The following is an 18,202-nucleotide window of genomic DNA, read 5'->3' as shown; positions in this document are numbered from 1 at the left end:
CGGGGGGATTTCTGATCAGTCTGATGCAATTCCAAGCGTGCTGCAAAGGAACTCCAAGGCGCCCGCATCACCATCGCCACCCACCCTTCCCAGATGGTGCTGTTTTAAATACGGATCTGCAGGGCTGAACGCAGAACTGGGAGATTTATTGCAAAATCCCGGGAAGGGAGGAGGGGTTCGCGGAACGGGGAATGGAGGAGCAGAATTTAAAGGTGCAACGCTTGCTTTTCCCAATCAGGCGGCAACCGGCCGGAATTATTATTTTTTTCTTTCTGTCTGCTTGTCTCTGGATTCTAATTCACCAAGAAAGAGGTGTAAATATTGTGACATTTTGAGGCAGCTTGATGGATGGGAAAGAAATCATCTGTCACTCTAAATTGCAGAGTTCCCTCTCCCCGCGCCATCCCTTGCTAGAGAATACTCGCTGCTGCCTAATACAGTTGCTAGGGCTTCAAATGAATGCATCGTTAAGGGAATATTATCCTTTTAGTTGACTTGCCAATTTAGCTGACAATTGAACTGAGAAAATTGTAGATTTCGTGTCCCTGGGAGGAAAAATGCTTAACAGTCTAAGTCTTGTAACCTTGAGATCTTTAACAACTTAAATAAACCTCAAAAGTGTCACGTCATCCTCTACACACACACACACACACACACACACACACAAACTCGACTTGTAAGATGACATGGTTTCACCTAAAGTGTTGTGGAAATGAATATCACTTTAAGAATGCTGCACCTGATATTCACTGTTTATGTGTATTTACCAAGAGCTCTTCAGCATGAAGGCAAGACATTCCAATTGTCCTGCTTGGAATCAGTCAGAAGACTAGAAGGTGACAGAGAGAAGGGAAGAAAGAGGAAAGAGAGAATTTTAACCTAGCTGCTACTAAATCAACAGTAACCTAGCCTACTTTTATACCCCCTGGTCTTGCATATTAATATTTCTGTATGTGAGATTTTAGCTTGGTCTAGCTCCCCCAATGGAGTATACCAGTATTGATTCAGATGAGAATATATGCATCCTGCCAGTAGCTTTTTCAGTGTCATTGATAGTAAGACCTACAACACAGCAATTTTTGGAGGATTGAAGAGAATGTCCATAAGGGCTTTGCAAACTGGGAAGCAGGCACTCCATAAATAGGAGGTATCATTATGACGTTCTCTTTGCATATAGCATTTTCATTTGATTGAACCAGAGTACTAGTTATTTTAAAACATAATCTAATGTATATGCTCAAGGTAGTAAGTGGGGATTTTAAAAGCAAGTGATTAGTTGGCTTATAAAATATTATTTTTCAATTGTCTATTGTACATTGGAAAGAAGGCTTTTAAATATCTAAAATCAACATACATAAGCTTCCCGTTTCATTTGCCAGTCTCTTTCCCCATCAAATCTCTGATCTAAATTCTTAATAAGAAGAGAAGCTGGTGAATTTAGTTTCTTTCCTTTTCCTGGCCTGTCCTCTAGGGGAAGCTTTAGTAAGAAACAACATTCCAAAATCAGGCAGTGAGAGAAAGAAGGCAAGGGACTGGATGACCACAAAATAGATAATCAGCCAACAAACAGAAATAAGGGAAAACCAGCATTAAAGCATGATTTACAAAGGGTTTTTATTTTTTAATTCTGTGATTTTTGGGACCAGACTCAAACTTGCTCAAGTAACATTCACTTGATCATATTGCTTACAATCTGTCAGTTAAAATGATGTCTAACTGAGCATATTTTTTATTAAATATACTTCTATCAAAGGCCAGTAAAGCTACTCTTTGATTTTAATTAAGACAAACTAGTCTAACCATTTAAATAACTCTAATGAATATGAACTGATATCATCAGATTTAAAAGCTCTGCTGAAAACTAAATTTGTTCTGAAAAGCACTGACTTGCCAGAAAAATATCTATTTTTGCAGCTTTCTTTTCACTCTATGGATAATTTAATGAGTTGCTTATTTTAATTTTACAACTGCTACCTCAGAAGTATCTCAAATTATCTTTCTTTGGCTGGTGTCTTTCTCTGCTGATCTGCTACTGCTCTGTGTGTGTGTGTGTGTGTGTGTGTGTATGGGCGTGTGTGTCTCTGTGTGTGTTTTCTAGTGGGAATTTAACAAGCAGTGAGTCTCTTAAATTTACATGCCATAATCTATGTCAAGAACATTGCGTAGTACTTAGCAATAAAAATAAACATTAGCATCTAGTGAAAGCTTACCATCATTGAGTGCTATGGAAATAGAGGTCTTAAAGCAAGAAAGATTAAATTTTTCAACAACAAAAAAATTTCTCCCCTTTTTGGCTTAAAGGTGATTATAGTTTCAAAAATATGACATCTTTCCTCTTTTACTTTGGAATGTAGAGCTGCTGCTTTAACAAGTGTCTTTTGAGAAAGATACACGTGTTTCATAAAGATTAATACCCCTAAAACACTATGGTGCAGAGATGGAAGGATGAATTCTTTATCCCTGCCTCTAATCTCATTTGGTAATTTTTAGAGTGTTCATTCTGAGTTTTTAAAATTCTGCTGGATATTTTTTTCTTCTTTCTTTCCAACATTATAAAATAGTCCTAGAAGATATTTTTCTGCGGCAGTGCAGACTTTACTTGTATTTCCTAGTAATAACACTTTAGATTCATAGAGTACTTTGACAGCTCTTTACAGGTTTCATTTGATTTCCTTATCAGTCATGTAAGGGAAGAATCACCAATCACCTTTTACAGATGAGAAAAGTAAGGTGCAGAATTATCTAATACTACACTACCAGTAAGATGTAAAGACTAACTCAGAATCTTTCTTCAAATTTTAAGGAAATTTGTGTTTGTTCCTCTCTAGACCATGCTGCCTTAAACTCCACTAAGGCATCAGAGGAGCTGTAGACATTATTTTCTCCTATTTTGATTTATTTAATTAAATTTAAAACATTGTCTACAAATAGTTTTCGAAATTTTCAGGCCTAATGGAAAGTTTTAACTAGCCTTCCTAAGACAGTGTTTCCCTCTGCCACAGTTAGAAACTCAAAGACAGCAGAACTCTTCCTCTAGTTGACATACCATCTAAGTCATAGTTGCTAATTCCCCAAAAAAAACAAATACAGAGAATAACAAGAGCCAAAGCCAAAATGTACATTACTTTTACTTGTGAGTCATAGAATCTGGGGTCTGGGAAGGTTCTCAGAGGTCACTTAGCCCAGCCCATATCTGATACATGAATTCATGCTGGCTTGTTTTCTTTTGACCCTCTGGAATTTCATCCCAGTCTTGAACGCTGGGTACCTGTTTATCTTAGTAGATATTCTGATACTTATGTGGATCATGAGCTTGGCTGACCATTTCCCGTTTTGCCTAAAAGGTATACTTTCTATAGAGACTCCAGCATTCATAATTTTATTTTGTAAGTATTAATTTGCAACACATCATTTGCCATTATGTGCTAGGAACTGTATTACAATCTGGAGATTCAAGAATAAATAAGACCAAATGATCCCTATCTTGGTGGATCTTGCGGCCTAGAGACAAAGACTGGTCTCTTTATTTGTTCCAATCCTTAGAAGGGGACAGACTTCTAGACTCATAAGATTCCTTTTTTCAAGAGAACACAGTGAATAAGATTAAAAGCCTGAGTTTAGGTTTTACTTCCAACCACTTGTCAGTACCTAAAAAAGTCAATCAGTCACTCTTGATCTCTGCTTCCTCACACATAAAACAAAAGAGATGTTCTCAGAATAACCTCCATATTCCATTTCCATCCCAAATTTGAGTGATATAAAAGATATAGTCTATAACCATTTCTTGCAGTGTTGGGGAAAGTAAGGCTAAGTTACCCTAACTTTTGATGATTTACAATTTGGGGTACCACAAATTTTTAACTTGTTAAGAAGTATATCGTGAAAAAAATCAAAGTAATATATTCGAACCCAGAATAGAAGGAATCTTGGTGTTGAACCTGTTCATTTATGGAATGATGACTGAGAAAGTTTTAATTTAGAGAGTGATCTCAAATTTCTGCGGATTATTTTTAAAAAGAGGTGGTGCAATGGAAGACCCACTATCAAATTTACTGTTTATTTTCTTTGGGCAAGCAGAAGTTCTAATTTTTCAGGTCATTTCCTTTTAAATTCAAAGATATTACATCCTGAAATGGCCTGGGTCTCATGAATAATGCATTATATACACATGATAATAGATAATTAGATGGACAAACCAAAAGAAACATGAAAGGGAGCGGGTAGCCCAAGGATTGCAGAAGGTATGTGGGCATTTTGACATCCAGGAAATGCTATAGATCTGTCCTTAACTAACTCAGCCTGGTGGAGATAATTAAGAAAAAAAATGTGGGTGTAGGAAGACTGCAAGCCATTCCCTGGGATTGGCTAGATTGCTGCAGTAGTTCAAAAACAATTGGCACAGCCACCCACACTAGACATGATTGCCCTTTGATGAGGCAGCTATTGACTTTTATAAAGATGCCATATTTAAAATAACTTCTGATGCACTGGGGATAACAGACATCATTCTATTTTAGACAAATGGCAAAATATATTACAAAATATTAATTTAAAAATAAAAAATCTTTAAAGTCTAGCTTCTAAAAACCAGCAGTTTAGTGACATGTGACCTCTGGATTTAACAATTCAGCCTGAAGCTGGGAGAAAGCTGTAGCTTGTATGGGACATTTTGACCCACTGTGGGCATTTCCGAGACCACTACAGGAAGTAAAATGTACTTTGTCAAAGTTTTTAACCTCTGAGTGAATATTAAATCCACTCCAAAATCTTCACATCCTCGGAAAGGCGACCAACAATTTTCCTAAACAGCAGCAGAAAATGCTCTGAGATCTTTGCTCCCAGAGTGCGTGTTATAATGTTATGCTATCTAGAAATTTCCTTGGAGCACCTTGCTCATTAGTACCAAAAGGAGTTAGAATTGATTCCTGCAGCTTTAAGGAAATATATCAACCACCTCCTGTCTCTAAGTAATAAGGTTACTACAAGGAAAAAATTCACAAATCAGGTGATTGCAGAAATGTGCCACAAACATCCAAAGCCTTTGGGATAGGGCATTGCAGGGTGAGTGAATAGAGAAAAGAGAGGGAATGTGGAGAAAATTGAGAAATAAAAAGGGAAGTCGCGATGGAGTTCTAATTATACAGGGGCTCTTGAATTGACTGTTCTCTACCTTGCATGCTCATTGTTGCTCTGGCTACTTTAGTAGGAAACAATTATTTCTTCTGCTTTCACCTTCCTCCTCTGCTAAGGACTTCTTCCTTGCCAATAACTTCCATAATCAATGTTTAAGAATTGCTCTAATGCCCAGCACGGTGGCTAATGCCTGTAATCCCAACACTTTGGGAGGCCGAGGTGAGTGGATTACTTGAGGTCAGGAGTTCCAGACCAGCCTGGCCAACATGGCAAAACCCTGTCTCTACTAAAAATACAGACAATTAGTGGTTCATGCCTGTAACCTCAGCTACTCAGGAGGCTGAGGCAGGAGAATAACTTGAACCAGGGAGGCAGAGGTTGTAGTGAGCCGAGATCATGCCATTGCACTCCAACCTGGGCTGGATATGCAAAAAAAAGGAAAAAAAAAGAATTGCTCATTGTAATGACTTTTATGCCATGGACTCAACTATCTTGGCAGTCTGGTAAAGCCTATGTAAACCCTTCTCATAAAAATGTCTAAATGGGGCCAGGCGCGATGGCTCATGCCTGTAATCTCAGCACTTTGGGAGGCCAGGGCGGGTGGATCACTTGAGGTCAGGAGTTCCAGATCAGCCTGGCCAATATGGCAAAACCCTGTCTTTACCAAAAACAAAAAATTAGCTGGACGTGGTGGCACGTACCTGTAATCCAACCTACTTGGAAGGCTGAGGCACAAGAATCACTTAAACCTGGGAGATAGAGGTTGCAGTGAGCCAAGATCAGCCACTGCACTACAGCCTGGGTGACACAGTGAGACTTTGTCTCAAAAAAAAAAAAAAAAATCTAAGTGAATGAAATAAACATGTCAGATTACAAAGGAAGCCAAAGGAATTGATGTACAGTCATAAAAACATTTAAAATAACATATGTGATATGGTAAATATATATGCTTTTTAATGCATTAAATAAGGTCTAACAGCAAAAAAAATTATGATTTTGAAGTAATGATAAGTATCAATGTATTTTGAAGTATCTATAAAACTGACATGTGATATGAAGGTGTCTGTGATGTATACTGGTGAGAAAGCACGTAAATACTACTGTGTAACATTTCCCACACATATTTAACAACAGAACATTTGAGAAGCACTTATTAACACAGCATAGATTCAGAAATGTTAATTTAGTCAATGTCAACATTAGCCATTGTGGTTTCCTTCCTGGCAAAAGGAAACTGGCATTGGGAGAAAATGTTTAAAATTCACATTTGCCATTAGACAAGCTGCCAAGTGAGGAAAGGACCAAATACTGAGAAGGCCAGGGCATGGTAAGCATGTTTCTATTGACTGAGCTTGCTATTACTCTAACGTTTATCTTTAGTATCACCAGCACAACCCCATTACACTAGCAATCCATAACTCCATTGAAAAAGATAAAAAGTTCAGATTCTAGTCATTAACTCAGCATTGCTTAAAATACCTGTTCTGACCTCACTAACCCAACAGATTACTGAAACTCTTCCTGTTTGTCATTACTACACCATGGGAAAGGATATGCACATTGTAATTATGTGGGATGACATTTATTCTGCATTCATCTAGTGCTGTTATTTGTTTTGTATTTGGCATATATTACTTAACCCTCAAAGCAACTCTCAGAGATAGATGAAGAAAACTAGAGCTCAGAGAATTTAAGTAACTTGCCCAAACTGACACAGAAAATCTGAAGTGGGGAAGCTAAACTTGAAACCCAAAGTTTTCTGATTCCAAAGTCCACTATAAATTTATGCCTCCCCATGTTATAGCTACCACCCAGATTTAATCTGGGTATCCCATTATCAGATGGTTTACATGCACATTATCTTACAAGATCTTGACCGCAACTCTTTAGATGGCCATGAGTCTCACAATTCATTTCCAGGAGTGCTACTTTAGAATCATTTCGATCTTTGCTAACCGATGAGAGATTTTCAAATAGCTAATTGTCACCTATCCTTTTTGAAGCCCAGTTTTCATAATCATAAAACGGAAAAAGTGTTAAAATGTTTGGTGAGGATCATATACATTAATAATAAAATCTAACCTTGTTGAGCTCACTATGGTGAGGATTCTGCATTTCCATAGTTCACTGAATCCTCACAACAATCTTTCTAGGCAAAGATGATTATTTTTCTTTTAAAGATAAGGAAACTGAGGCATCAGTAATTAATTTACTATCTTAAATTAGCAGATCCAATAAGTGGCAAAGCTGGGTTCAAACTTAGGTCTGTCTAATGTCAACGCCCTTCTTTTAATCACTAATCTACAAATCACTGTTCACTCTTAGCTGTTATTATTATAATTATCATCACACTTAAAACACTATCAAGATACAGAATTATCCAGACATAAGTATATAGTCACTGAAGAGATTAGAATCTGAAACTTTTCACCTGCATGTTCTTCCTTCCACTTTAGTTTATTAACCCAATGGATGATGTCTGACTCCTTTCTTAACTTGTTTAGGGCAGTTCCAAGTCAGTTGACTTCTGAGAGTTATTGAGTAAGAAACGTTATAAATTGTTTGGATTAGGACTTAGTATGTTTAGAAGCCATTTCATAAGTTTGCCTTTTCGAGCTGTTACTGGCTATAATACTGCAGATGCTGTGATGAGGAACACCCTCTCCAAAGACACACAGTGGATGACAAACCTCCAAAGCTAACATGTTGTTTACAGATACGGAGAAGAAGAGGATGGACAAGCACAGTCTAAAACATAATTACAAGGCTTATAGTCCCTGTTGGGGACTAAAATGTTTATTGGCTTTCCTTGTGCAATTCAATGCTCTTCCTCCAAAGGATCCACTCCAAACTTGCAACCTTCCTGAAAATAGCATTTCATTTGGGAGCATGCCAGGAATTGGTGTCTGGGTCCTTTGTGTCTTTGCACCAACTCAGAATTCTGGATACTAGCTCTAGAAACTAAGCTGGGATATATCCTGGGTAAGGGAGTCGTGTATCTACTTGGGCATCTTCCTGATATATTTACTTCATCCATCTTCCTCCTAGAAAGCAGCTCCTAGAAAGATGTGGTTTTAAATGAGGGATTGGATGCATACCGTTATGTCTTAGATAGCACACAAGTCAGTGGTCTCTGCAGAGCTGCCAAAGTCATATAAGTGATCAAAGATGTGGAAATCCATGGAGAGCCTTCATCCCACCTCCACTCTGATTTATTCAGGGAAGGATACCATGAACACATAATGGATTTGATATGTCCCAGAGCTCTGAAAGCAGCCTAGCAGAAAGGGATGATCTTGAAGGACATTTTGATGTATGAAAAAGTCCACCTAAAGCTTTGTCAGAGATAACTAAGTAATATGATGGCTGGAAGACTATAAATCCTTACCTTGGCTCAGGAACTGTAGATCATTTGGTAAATTAAACTTGAAATTCATGCAATTATTTCCCCTAAAATCACGGGAAATAATTGCATGAATTCCAAGTTTAGTTTCCAAATGATCTACAGTTCCTGAAAGGAGTTCAAATTTAGATAGAAAAAGTACCTTACAAATGATCTAGCTCACTGATTCACCTCATGCGTTGAAATCACCTAAATCATCTCTTCTTTCTGAGATAAGGTCTGAATGTGTCACCAGGTTTAGCAAACTCAGTTTGTAGCCCACTGACCTCATTTTATTGATTGGACAACTGACGTGCACAGTGGTAGATCTCTCAATTTATTCAATAAACAATTATATGGCCCTTACGGTATCTATCTGAACAATCCTGGGCTAGTGAAGTCACTTGCCCAGGTTACATAACCAGAAACTGACAGTTCAAATTAGGGCCCAAGTTCTTTTGACTGCTATCTGGGCCTTAAAATAATATTATACAACAGGCCGGGCACGGTGGCTCACGCCTGTAACCCCAGCACTTTGGGAGGCCGAGGCAGGCAGATCACAAGGTCAGGAGATGGAGACCATCCTGGCTAACATGGTAACCCCGTCTCTACTAAAAATACAAAAAAATTAGCCGGGAGTGGTGGCGGGCGCCTGTAGTCCCAGCTACTCAGGAGGTTGAGGCAGGAGAATGGCGTGAACCCGGGAGGCAGAGCTTGCAGTGAGCAGAGATCACGCCACTGCACTCCAGCCTGGGCAACAGAGCGAGACTCTGTCTAAAAATAATAATAATAATAATAATAATATCATATGACAAAGATATTTCTTCTATTTCCTAATAGTCATATCAAAAGGAAACAATGGACAGTCTGTGCAAGATTTTAATTATTTTAATATTCAAAATAAAATTAAAAACAGATTAATTACTAAAACATAAGTATAACAACACTTTAATAGCATTCTACTAAGATATTATTAATTTCAAAATGGTAGGACAAAACTAATTATACTTTATACTTCTTAAATATACTGTAGTTACTTTATGACTATTGAGACACGAGCTAAAATTTGAAACTTCAAGTTTTCATTGATTCCTATATTATTACTTGTTTCAGAGTTACTTCATTTGGTTCTTTTATCTGAGATTTGACAACAGCTTTATTTGATTTTCAGTGACAAAATTCTTTTCACTCCTGGTCCTCCACCCCAAGAAAATGACGACGACTACTAGATTTTCCCCAAAGTGATCAAGAAATAAAAGAGGAATTCTAGCCAGGCACGGTGGCTCACGCCTGTAATCCCAGCTCTTTGGGATGCTGAGGCGGGTGGATCACCTGAGGTCAGGAGTTTGAGACCAGCCTGACCAATATGGTGAAACTCCGTCTCTACTAAAACTTAAAAAATGAGCCGGGCATGGTGGCATATGCCTGTAATCCCAGCTACTCGGGAGGCTGAGGCAGGAGAATCGCTTGAACCCAGGAGGCGGAGGTTGCAGTGAACCAAGATCACACCATTGCACTCCAGCCTGGGCGACAGAGTGAAACTCTGTATCAAAAAAAAAAAAAAAAAAGAGGACTTCTAAAATTATTTGTATTTATTAATATCCCTACTCTTAAAACGTTAGAAAACATTTGCTCATTTAAAATTTTTATTTTTAAACCCTCCTTATGTTACAACGAAATACTCTTTGGAGCAATTTCTTTGTTCCTCATATAATATCCATACATATAATTCTGCTTTTGTGATTAACTTTTATTACTAAATACTCTTCTAAAATTGTGCTCTTATAAACATTGATTAACTAAAGGGTAAATCTGATGTTTTATAAATGCTTTCTAGAAACAGAGAGCAAAATCATAAAAATAACGATATGAATTTCCAAAAGTACAATGATAAAAAGTAACATTAGAAAACAAAATTAATCTAAGAAATAGTCAAGAATATGTCAAACTTGTACATACTTTTGAGATAAATTGGCATCATGTAGATTAGCATGATTCTTCTTTATAGAATTCAACTTATTTTTACTCACTTTGCTCTAATTAGTTTTTATGTGCAGACAAGATGGAAGGTGATGGAAATCTGGCTTGCAAAGTAGTTCTAACATGATCTACATCCACAATCTGGTTATAATGCTATAAGAATATGTTTATTATGTGAGAATAGTAGTTCAAATCAGTATTTAGTATCAACATAAAGGGATGAACAAAGCAAAGCTAACTTCGTTGTTTATACTGGGAACTTACTTAAATTAAAAAGACCAGTGGATGGTCATATGTTTGGCTCATTCTTTTCAAGGCCTTCAGGAAAACATGCCTATGAAATAAAAGATCCTCAATATTAAACATTTTACTGCATTTGGGAGACACATGAAATCTGGTAATAAAGGAAGTGTTGGTTTTCATTTTTCTAATTCAGCATGGAAACTGTCTTGAGGAAAACTGACTATGGTCTTAGTTTGTGTCTCAGAAATATATTTAGTTTGAATTATGGCATCGACATCCGACTTCCAAAATTGGATATCTAGCCATATAATATCTCACCTCCCACACACACAACCCCCCCATTCCCAGGTCATGACTACTGTCCAAGCAGCAAAAAAGAAGTAATTTCCCAGAGTACATACATGGCAGTGACTACCAATCAAACAAAAAAACAATTATGGGGGTTGGAATTTAAATTCATAGCTGTACTCTCACCAATTCATTCCCCATTCCACCCCATCTCTCTGTCTTCAACTTTTATGAAACATTATATTTGTCCTATTCATCTGTATCAGCATTAGCCTTTCCTATATCCAACTAGACTTACCACTCCTTGGTCCCTCTCACTGGCTGACTAAAGTTTCAGTAGTACCTACTTACAGCAAACACTTGTAGTAGTCTCTTTTTGGCTACAAAGTCCCCAGACGATTTCTCAAGGTGATATTATGAAGAGGAAGTAAACATTTTCCTCTGCTACCCCATTTTTTTTTAGAGTGCTAAAACTTTATTCTATATCTGGCTTCATATCTTCTTGGACCAACTGGATTGATTTTGCAGTCACCATAGAATATCTCCTGAACAGACAACCATGGGTCATGGGAACAATATCTCTGCTGATCCCATGATTTGGTCACATTGGGTTGTAAGGCCATAATGGAGACATACTTGATGAGTTTATGAAGACTTGATTCTAGGTATCATGTAGGTTAGCATAATTCTTTTTTACTGAATTCAACTTTGTTTTATTCACTTTATTCTAACTGGATTTTGTGTGCAGACAAAATGAAAAGAAATGCTTCAATTTAGGTGAAAGGTAAAGCTTCCAAAGTAGTGTAGTATTTCATAGACCTTATATTTGAGAGAAATTATATCAGTATATAATAAGCACCTGAGAATATGAAAGCAAAAATCCAATTTAAATGTTAAAGGTCTACAACTTGGGATTTTAAATGGAGTACGGAAAAGCCACTGGTTCTTAAACAATTTTGTTGAGGAGGAAAACAGTGAAAGCTAAATGTTCTATTCAAGAGTTGTTTGTTTTGAAAATAATGCTTCATTTAAAAGCTAAAGACAGAAGACATAGCTTTGTTATGAAGGCTCATCTTTTTATTAAACAACCACTACTCTGTCTCCAAGTTGCAAGGGGAGGATTTGTCAATCTGATTGAATCTTCCCTTTAGTTTTTCCCAACAGCTGTGTTCAGATAATTCATGACTCCTGTGTTTCCTGAGCCCTGGATAATTTCACACACATGTCTGGTTTGGGGCTTCACATTTTCAGAAAAATATAGAAACCTTGGAGGAGGTCCAGGGTAGACCAAGGGAAATGATTAATGGGTTGAAAGTCGGAGTTTATGAAGAAAGGTTGTGAGATCTGATCTTTTGCTATGAGAAAAGTCTGAGTGGTGACTTAATAACACAAGGAGGTTAGTAAGCAGCTGTTCTCCATCTTCACTAAGGTTGAATGAAATGAAATAAGATATAAATTGCAACGGGAACAAAAAATGCATTACAGGAGGACTTCCAAGCACCAGCATTGCTGGATTCTAGATAGCTCCCCAGAAGAAGGATGTGTAGTCTACTTCCCTGGTCTGCCATGATAGGCCTACAAATAGTGAGGAAGATGAGATAATCTCTTAAGATCCTTTCTGGACCTATCTTTTATTGGTCTATCTATCATATTTAGAAAAATTATTTGTCCCAAACAAAAATGGTCTCATTTCCTCCCTCCCACCCTATCCACTCCTTCTCCTTTGTCTACCTTTTGTAAAACACTGCTAACCAAAATAACTGGGGACTGATTAACTGTGGTGGGCCCTCCCCAGTCTCTAAGTGCCACTCCAGCTTTGGGAGCAAGTTTCCTATCCATCACTACCACTCCCTGGCCACAAGGGGTATGTTTACCATCATCTTTCTACACACCAAACCTACAGCAAGGGAAAAGAAAACAAAACTTCCTAGGCTTAAGAAATTTGCAAGTGGCACCATGGATTAAAATACAACTCTTACATCCTAGAATATGAGCATGTAAAGGACTAAAATGTATTTCATGCATCTGCCTGTATCAGCCCATAGAATAGCCTCTGATGGATAGTAGATACTCAGCAATCTTTCATCAACTGAAAGACTGTAGCTATGAAGTGAAAGGAAACTAAAGTTGAGAAAGTCAGGAGTTTCGGATGTTTCCAAATGATTCTATATGCGAGACCAATCTAAAGCCTAACCCATTCTTCACACATGTACTATTAAGGATTTCATTCTCACCATGCCTGTGCTATCTGGAGGTAGAAAGAGGGCCAGTTGCACATCCTGCCCACATCCTTGATCAAAAAGACCACTAAAAAGAGGTGCTATGTGGATTCATATCAGAATCACATGAGAGTAGGCCGAATTCTTAGTGTGTGTTTTTAAAATCTGATTTTAGGAAGTTCCGTTTTTTTTTTTGTTTTTTTTTTTAGTTATCTTTTTACATATTTTTCTTTTTCCATTTTTTTCATGAAGAATATAAAATTTGGCGGTAGAAAATCTCTCACTCCAGTCATCATACAGCCTAAATAGGTGAGTCTCAAAAATAAGCTAATGTTCATCTTTCATCTGATTCAATGTCCTGAAACCCTTTGGTTTAAATTTGTTAATTCTTCTCATGGCTTTTCTCCTAGAAAACCAACTAATACCACAGCTATTTATTACTGTCAGCTCTAACTTATGTCCACAATCTCACATCCCTTTTGACCACACTTACAGAAATATTACAACAAGTAAACCAAACTTATTTTTCATTATTAATTTTTAAATGTTTTCAGCACAAATCTGGTAACTTGGAGGGCTACAAGTTGATGATTCTCATATGTTTGGGGGTTTAGTCTCAACAGTTTCTTAATGGTTTCTATGTTGTTTTTCTTGATCCAACTAAATATTATTCCCAGATGGAATCAGTTTTTGACCCTCTTGTTCTACTCTCCTAGTCTTGGCCCTTCTAAAAGTTTCTGGCTGTGGTTCCTTTCTTTTGTCTGCCACTAATGACTATGCCTGGTTACATAACTCCTGTAACAGGTGTTGACCAATTTGAACACATTTGAGTATGGTATAGAGCTATTCTTATGGTTCATAAAAAGCTTAGTGAGAACATACCATCTAATGAATAGGGAAATTACATCTCCCTTAAGGTTTTTCTCAGGACAGGCCTTATACAAGAATTTCAAGGATTGTGAGTGACATAGTTTAACATTGGCCTGGGCCTTTCAAATTATCCAGCATGAATTTGAAAACACCTCTGCCACTCTGCTCAGTAGCAGAGTTTTCTGTTTACTTAGTATTTTCCCTATGCTAATTACGGAAATTTTCAACAGTTTTTTTAGGCCAACTTATTTGATACTAGACTAGACAACGTTTTGTTTTTTCTTGCAAGGAAGACTGAAGGTAGGAGTAACTAGGAAGCTTAAATAAACATAATTAAATATAAAATGCTTATAATGATAGAATTGACCTCAGCCAATTAAAATTATTAATAGAAAAAACATGTCAATGTCAAGCCTACTACCTCTGTTCCCACTTGGGTAACGAGGATTAGTTTATATTTCCTGACAAGAATAGATGGGAATTCACATTTCTTCCTGACCTTTGTCCCCACTGGAACATTGGGTTAGGATCATATTAGAACATAACCAAAAAGAAATTAAAGATTCAGACGAATTCACAATTAATTTTTAAGCCCCACAAAAGTGAAATAGGTAGCATCTTTTTTTCAAGCTGTGAAACTTTCCCTCATTTTAGTAATAGAGAAAATGTTCAGATTATAAACTTGGAAACTTTGCTCCAAACATATCAATCATGTCACATGCCAATCTTTAAGAAGAATAAGAAATGCATGCCCTATATTCTCAGCATCATCTTTGCTTACAATAGGGAAATAATTTTGTACAAGGTTTGATTTTAGATCTCTAGAATTATCTCTATATGCTACCTGAATTAAGCAAATAAAAAATAATATTTAGAATTCCATGCAAGGCACTGGTACAACTTTTGTTTACCTTGGCTTCATTGTTTTTGAATGTAAGATGTACTTTTAAGGCAAATAAGTATGTGTTTTAAGTCTGGTCGCATACAATTTTGCTAATGCTATAATCACAGATCAGAAAGTTTGGAAATGCTTAGAAGTGTTAAGAGGTGTGATTCATCATGGTTATCTGAATTGGCATTTCATCTTCTTTTCTTTCTAAATATCCCTGACATTTCTGACTCCTCTGTCTTTTCCTCAGTAAAACTGCACCACACACTGGAAAGCGAAGATACACACATTTATTTATATAATGTCAGGGGAGAGTAGGAAAAAGAAGATTGGCCATAGACCCACCCAATCAGAGTCTGGGAAATGAGAGCACTTTTTCCTTCAGCAGAAATGCTGACGTGCCAATGTGAATTTAGCAGGAAAAAGATTTGCCATAACTTCTAAGTGAGCAGCGTTCAGAATGCTAGCTTAGATTCCTGGCATTAACTTGCTAGGTATTTTTCAGAAGGAAATAAATTACAATTGAGCTTAAAAACCTGAGGGTAGAACTCATTTTCAAGCAAATGTGAAGCATCAGTTTGAAGTTAACAAAGTTAAAGTTTGGAGTAGGGTTCCTCCAGTCCTTTATAACGTAGTACAAGTATTTATTTTTTTAGTTTATAACACTAGCCTTTTAAATTGTATTGTGCTACTAAAAGAAATTATGTCTGCATTCAGCTTACAACCTGGGAACCAACACAGAGGATCTCTGGGGTAACGGTACCCAGCTTCATGCCCTCTGTCCTTTACTGCTTTCTGGTTAGCCTGCGTATTTCACATACATTAAATATTCCACAATAAACTCCACCATCTGTGCTGTAGGGTAGTTTGTATTGGTCATGTGCTCTGTCAAGTTGACAGAGGTGCAAAGCTAAATGTGTGACACTCGAAGAATATGCATATATTTGAATAATTTGACTATTTAGTCCAACAATTTGCAAAGGCGCTCTGAATGATCACACATTCTGATAACACTTCCAAGGAACAGATAGCTTCACTTAAAGGGTGGGGGAGATGGAAGCAGGGTTATTTCTAGCAGGAATTCTTGAGTTCACTGAAGTCTTGTCCCTGGTACTTCACTGTGTGAACGTGGGTAAATTACTTCCTGGCAGAGGATCGGATTCTTCTTTTATAAAACGGGTAAATAATTTCTGTCACTAGTCTTTAGAAGTTCTAAAATAGCTAATGTTAGTGAATTCATTTTGTTAACTGTAAACCCTTAGGTAAACTGAACTGAGTATGTAATAATATTATATATTCAGTTCAACAGCACATTCTTGGTAACCACAAGAGGGTCCAGGAAAGGAAACTGTTTATAAATCTTTCCCTTTAGCAAAATTAATGTTGGAGTCTTTAGGGAAATTCTTACAGCAATGAGTCTTAGCAATTATTAGGTCAAATCCCTTTGAGATTACAGGAAAGTGCACATACACAGAAAGCTGCCTGCGGAATTTGGGTGTGGGCTTGGTGGGAGATTCCTCTGATACCCAGTGTTGTACCCCCAAGAGAGTGCTTCTCAAAGTGTGACTTCGGATTGTCTGCATTCGAATTGCTTGTGGTATTTATTAAAATTCTAATTCCTGGACCCTGCCCCACCCCTACTAAATCACAATTTCAGGAGGAAGGACCTTCATTTTAACACTCACTCAGGTGATTTTTATGCTCCGAGGAGGTCCAGGGACTCCGAGTTAAGTACGGTACTGCTGTCTTGTTCTTTATTCTAAATTTTAAGGTCTGCACAAATTGGTTGAACTAATGAGAAGAAAATTTAGCCTTAAAGCAGTAACACAGGTAGACGGTTGACAGAGTTCATCAAACGGATAATTGAAAATGTCCTCTGGAACCTAGCCATATAAGTTCTCTCCATGGGTCTTGGCTACAGGCAAATGAGAACCCGAAAGACTATTTGCTCTTTTGCTGCGGGCAGTGGTGGGGGTGGAGGGCGGGGGAGGATTAACTGAGCCAGTTCTGCCCCCACCCTCGAATCCCCTACCCCCACTCTGGTTAAAGCAGAAGATTTTTTATTTATCTTTGCTGCCCTGGTTCGTTATTAAAAGGGTTAGCTTATATGTGTGTTTGCTGGGGCTGGAAGTGAAAACATCTGCAAAAGCATGCAATGCCCTGGAACGGAACTCTTCTAATAAAAGATGTATCATTTTAAATGCGCTGAATTTTGATTCTGGTAATTCGTGCACTAGAGTGTCTATTTCGAGGCAGCGGAGGTATCATATGACAGCGCACGTCAAGGCACCGTGGAGCCCTCTCGTGGACTCCCACCCACTTTCCCATTCACCGCGGAGAGGGCTGCTCTCGCTGCCGCTCCCCCCGGCGAGCTAGCATGAAATCTTCCTGCCTCTGCCGAGATCAAATGGAGCTTCTAGCTGATGGGGTGCGAGTATTACCTCCGCCATGCAATTTCCACTATCAATAATTTAACTTCTTTGCTGCAGAACAGAAGGAGTACATACCGGGCACTAAAGACTCGCGCCCCCTCCCCCCTTTAAGCAAAGGGAACGTGAAAAAATAATAGAGTCTGGGAGTTTTGGGGCCGAAGTCTTTCCCAGAGCAGCTGCCTTGATGGTTACTTTGACAAGTAGTGTCTGAAAAGGTGGGTTTGTTTTCTTTCTTTCTCTTTCGGTTTTTCTGTTTGGTCTGCTAGAAAGCGTGTGGCTTTAGCAAGGTCTGTCATTGCCTGGGCTTCCTGGCTGGAACAAGTAACTTGGTGTAACGTTATCTGGGGGCGTTCATCAATAAAAAATGCTGTTATTATCTTGATTGAATTCCTATTAGGCAAACTCTAGAGAGGTCAGTGCGCGAACTCTGTTTAAGCCGGCGTGTTTAAGGCAGCGGAGTAAACCAATAGCCCCCATGCTCTGTGCGATTTCATTGTGTGCTCGCGTTCGCAAGCTCCGTAGTGCGGGAAGGTGCGGGAAGGTGTGTCTGTGGCCCGGGAAAAGCACGCCCATTCCCAGAGAACTTAGGTGCTGGGATGGGGAGGAAGGGGAGAGTTGAAAGCTAGGGGAGCAAGACCTCAGGGCGTGCGATTCTCACTCGCTCCCTCACGCCCCAGCGCGCACAGCCGGGGTTTCTGCAGAGGGCGCGGGACGCGGGGTTCCCCGGGACTGGGGCTGGGGCTGGAACACCCCTCGAAGCTGCGGG

At 38.3% G+C, this 18,202-nt stretch overlaps 1 protein-coding gene across 8 annotated transcripts in view; it reads left to right on the top strand.

The window, feature by feature from the left end:
• The window catches only part of BDNF (brain-derived neurotrophic factor), a 78,551-nt gene that overhangs the window by 9,019 nt on the left and 51,330 nt on the right, over window positions 1-18,202 (top strand). The window contains exon 1 of one of the 8 annotated variants that reach the window (XM_011964720.1): window positions 17,319-17,651. The exons of 5 other annotated variants lie outside the window; for them this stretch is intronic. Coding sequence is in view for 1 of the 3 variants with exons in the window: in XM_011964717.1 (XP_011820107.1) it covers window positions 17,912-17,977 (66 nt within the window). In the remaining 2 variants the exon portion in view is untranslated. Of the gene's footprint in view, window positions 1-17,318; window positions 17,652-17,894; window positions 17,978-18,202 lie in introns of those variants that run through there. 2 more of the 8 variants (XM_011964724.1, XM_011964717.1) reach the window with 2 other exon arrangements.

Source organism: Mandrillus leucophaeus, unplaced genomic scaffold (genome assembly GCF_000951045.1).
Source record: "Mandrillus leucophaeus isolate KB7577 unplaced genomic scaffold, Mleu.le_1.0 Scaffold700, whole genome shotgun sequence".
Classification (NCBI taxonomy): Eukaryota; Metazoa; Chordata; class Mammalia; order Primates; family Cercopithecidae; genus Mandrillus; species Mandrillus leucophaeus.
This window is presented reverse-complemented; position numbering and strand designations above follow the sequence as displayed.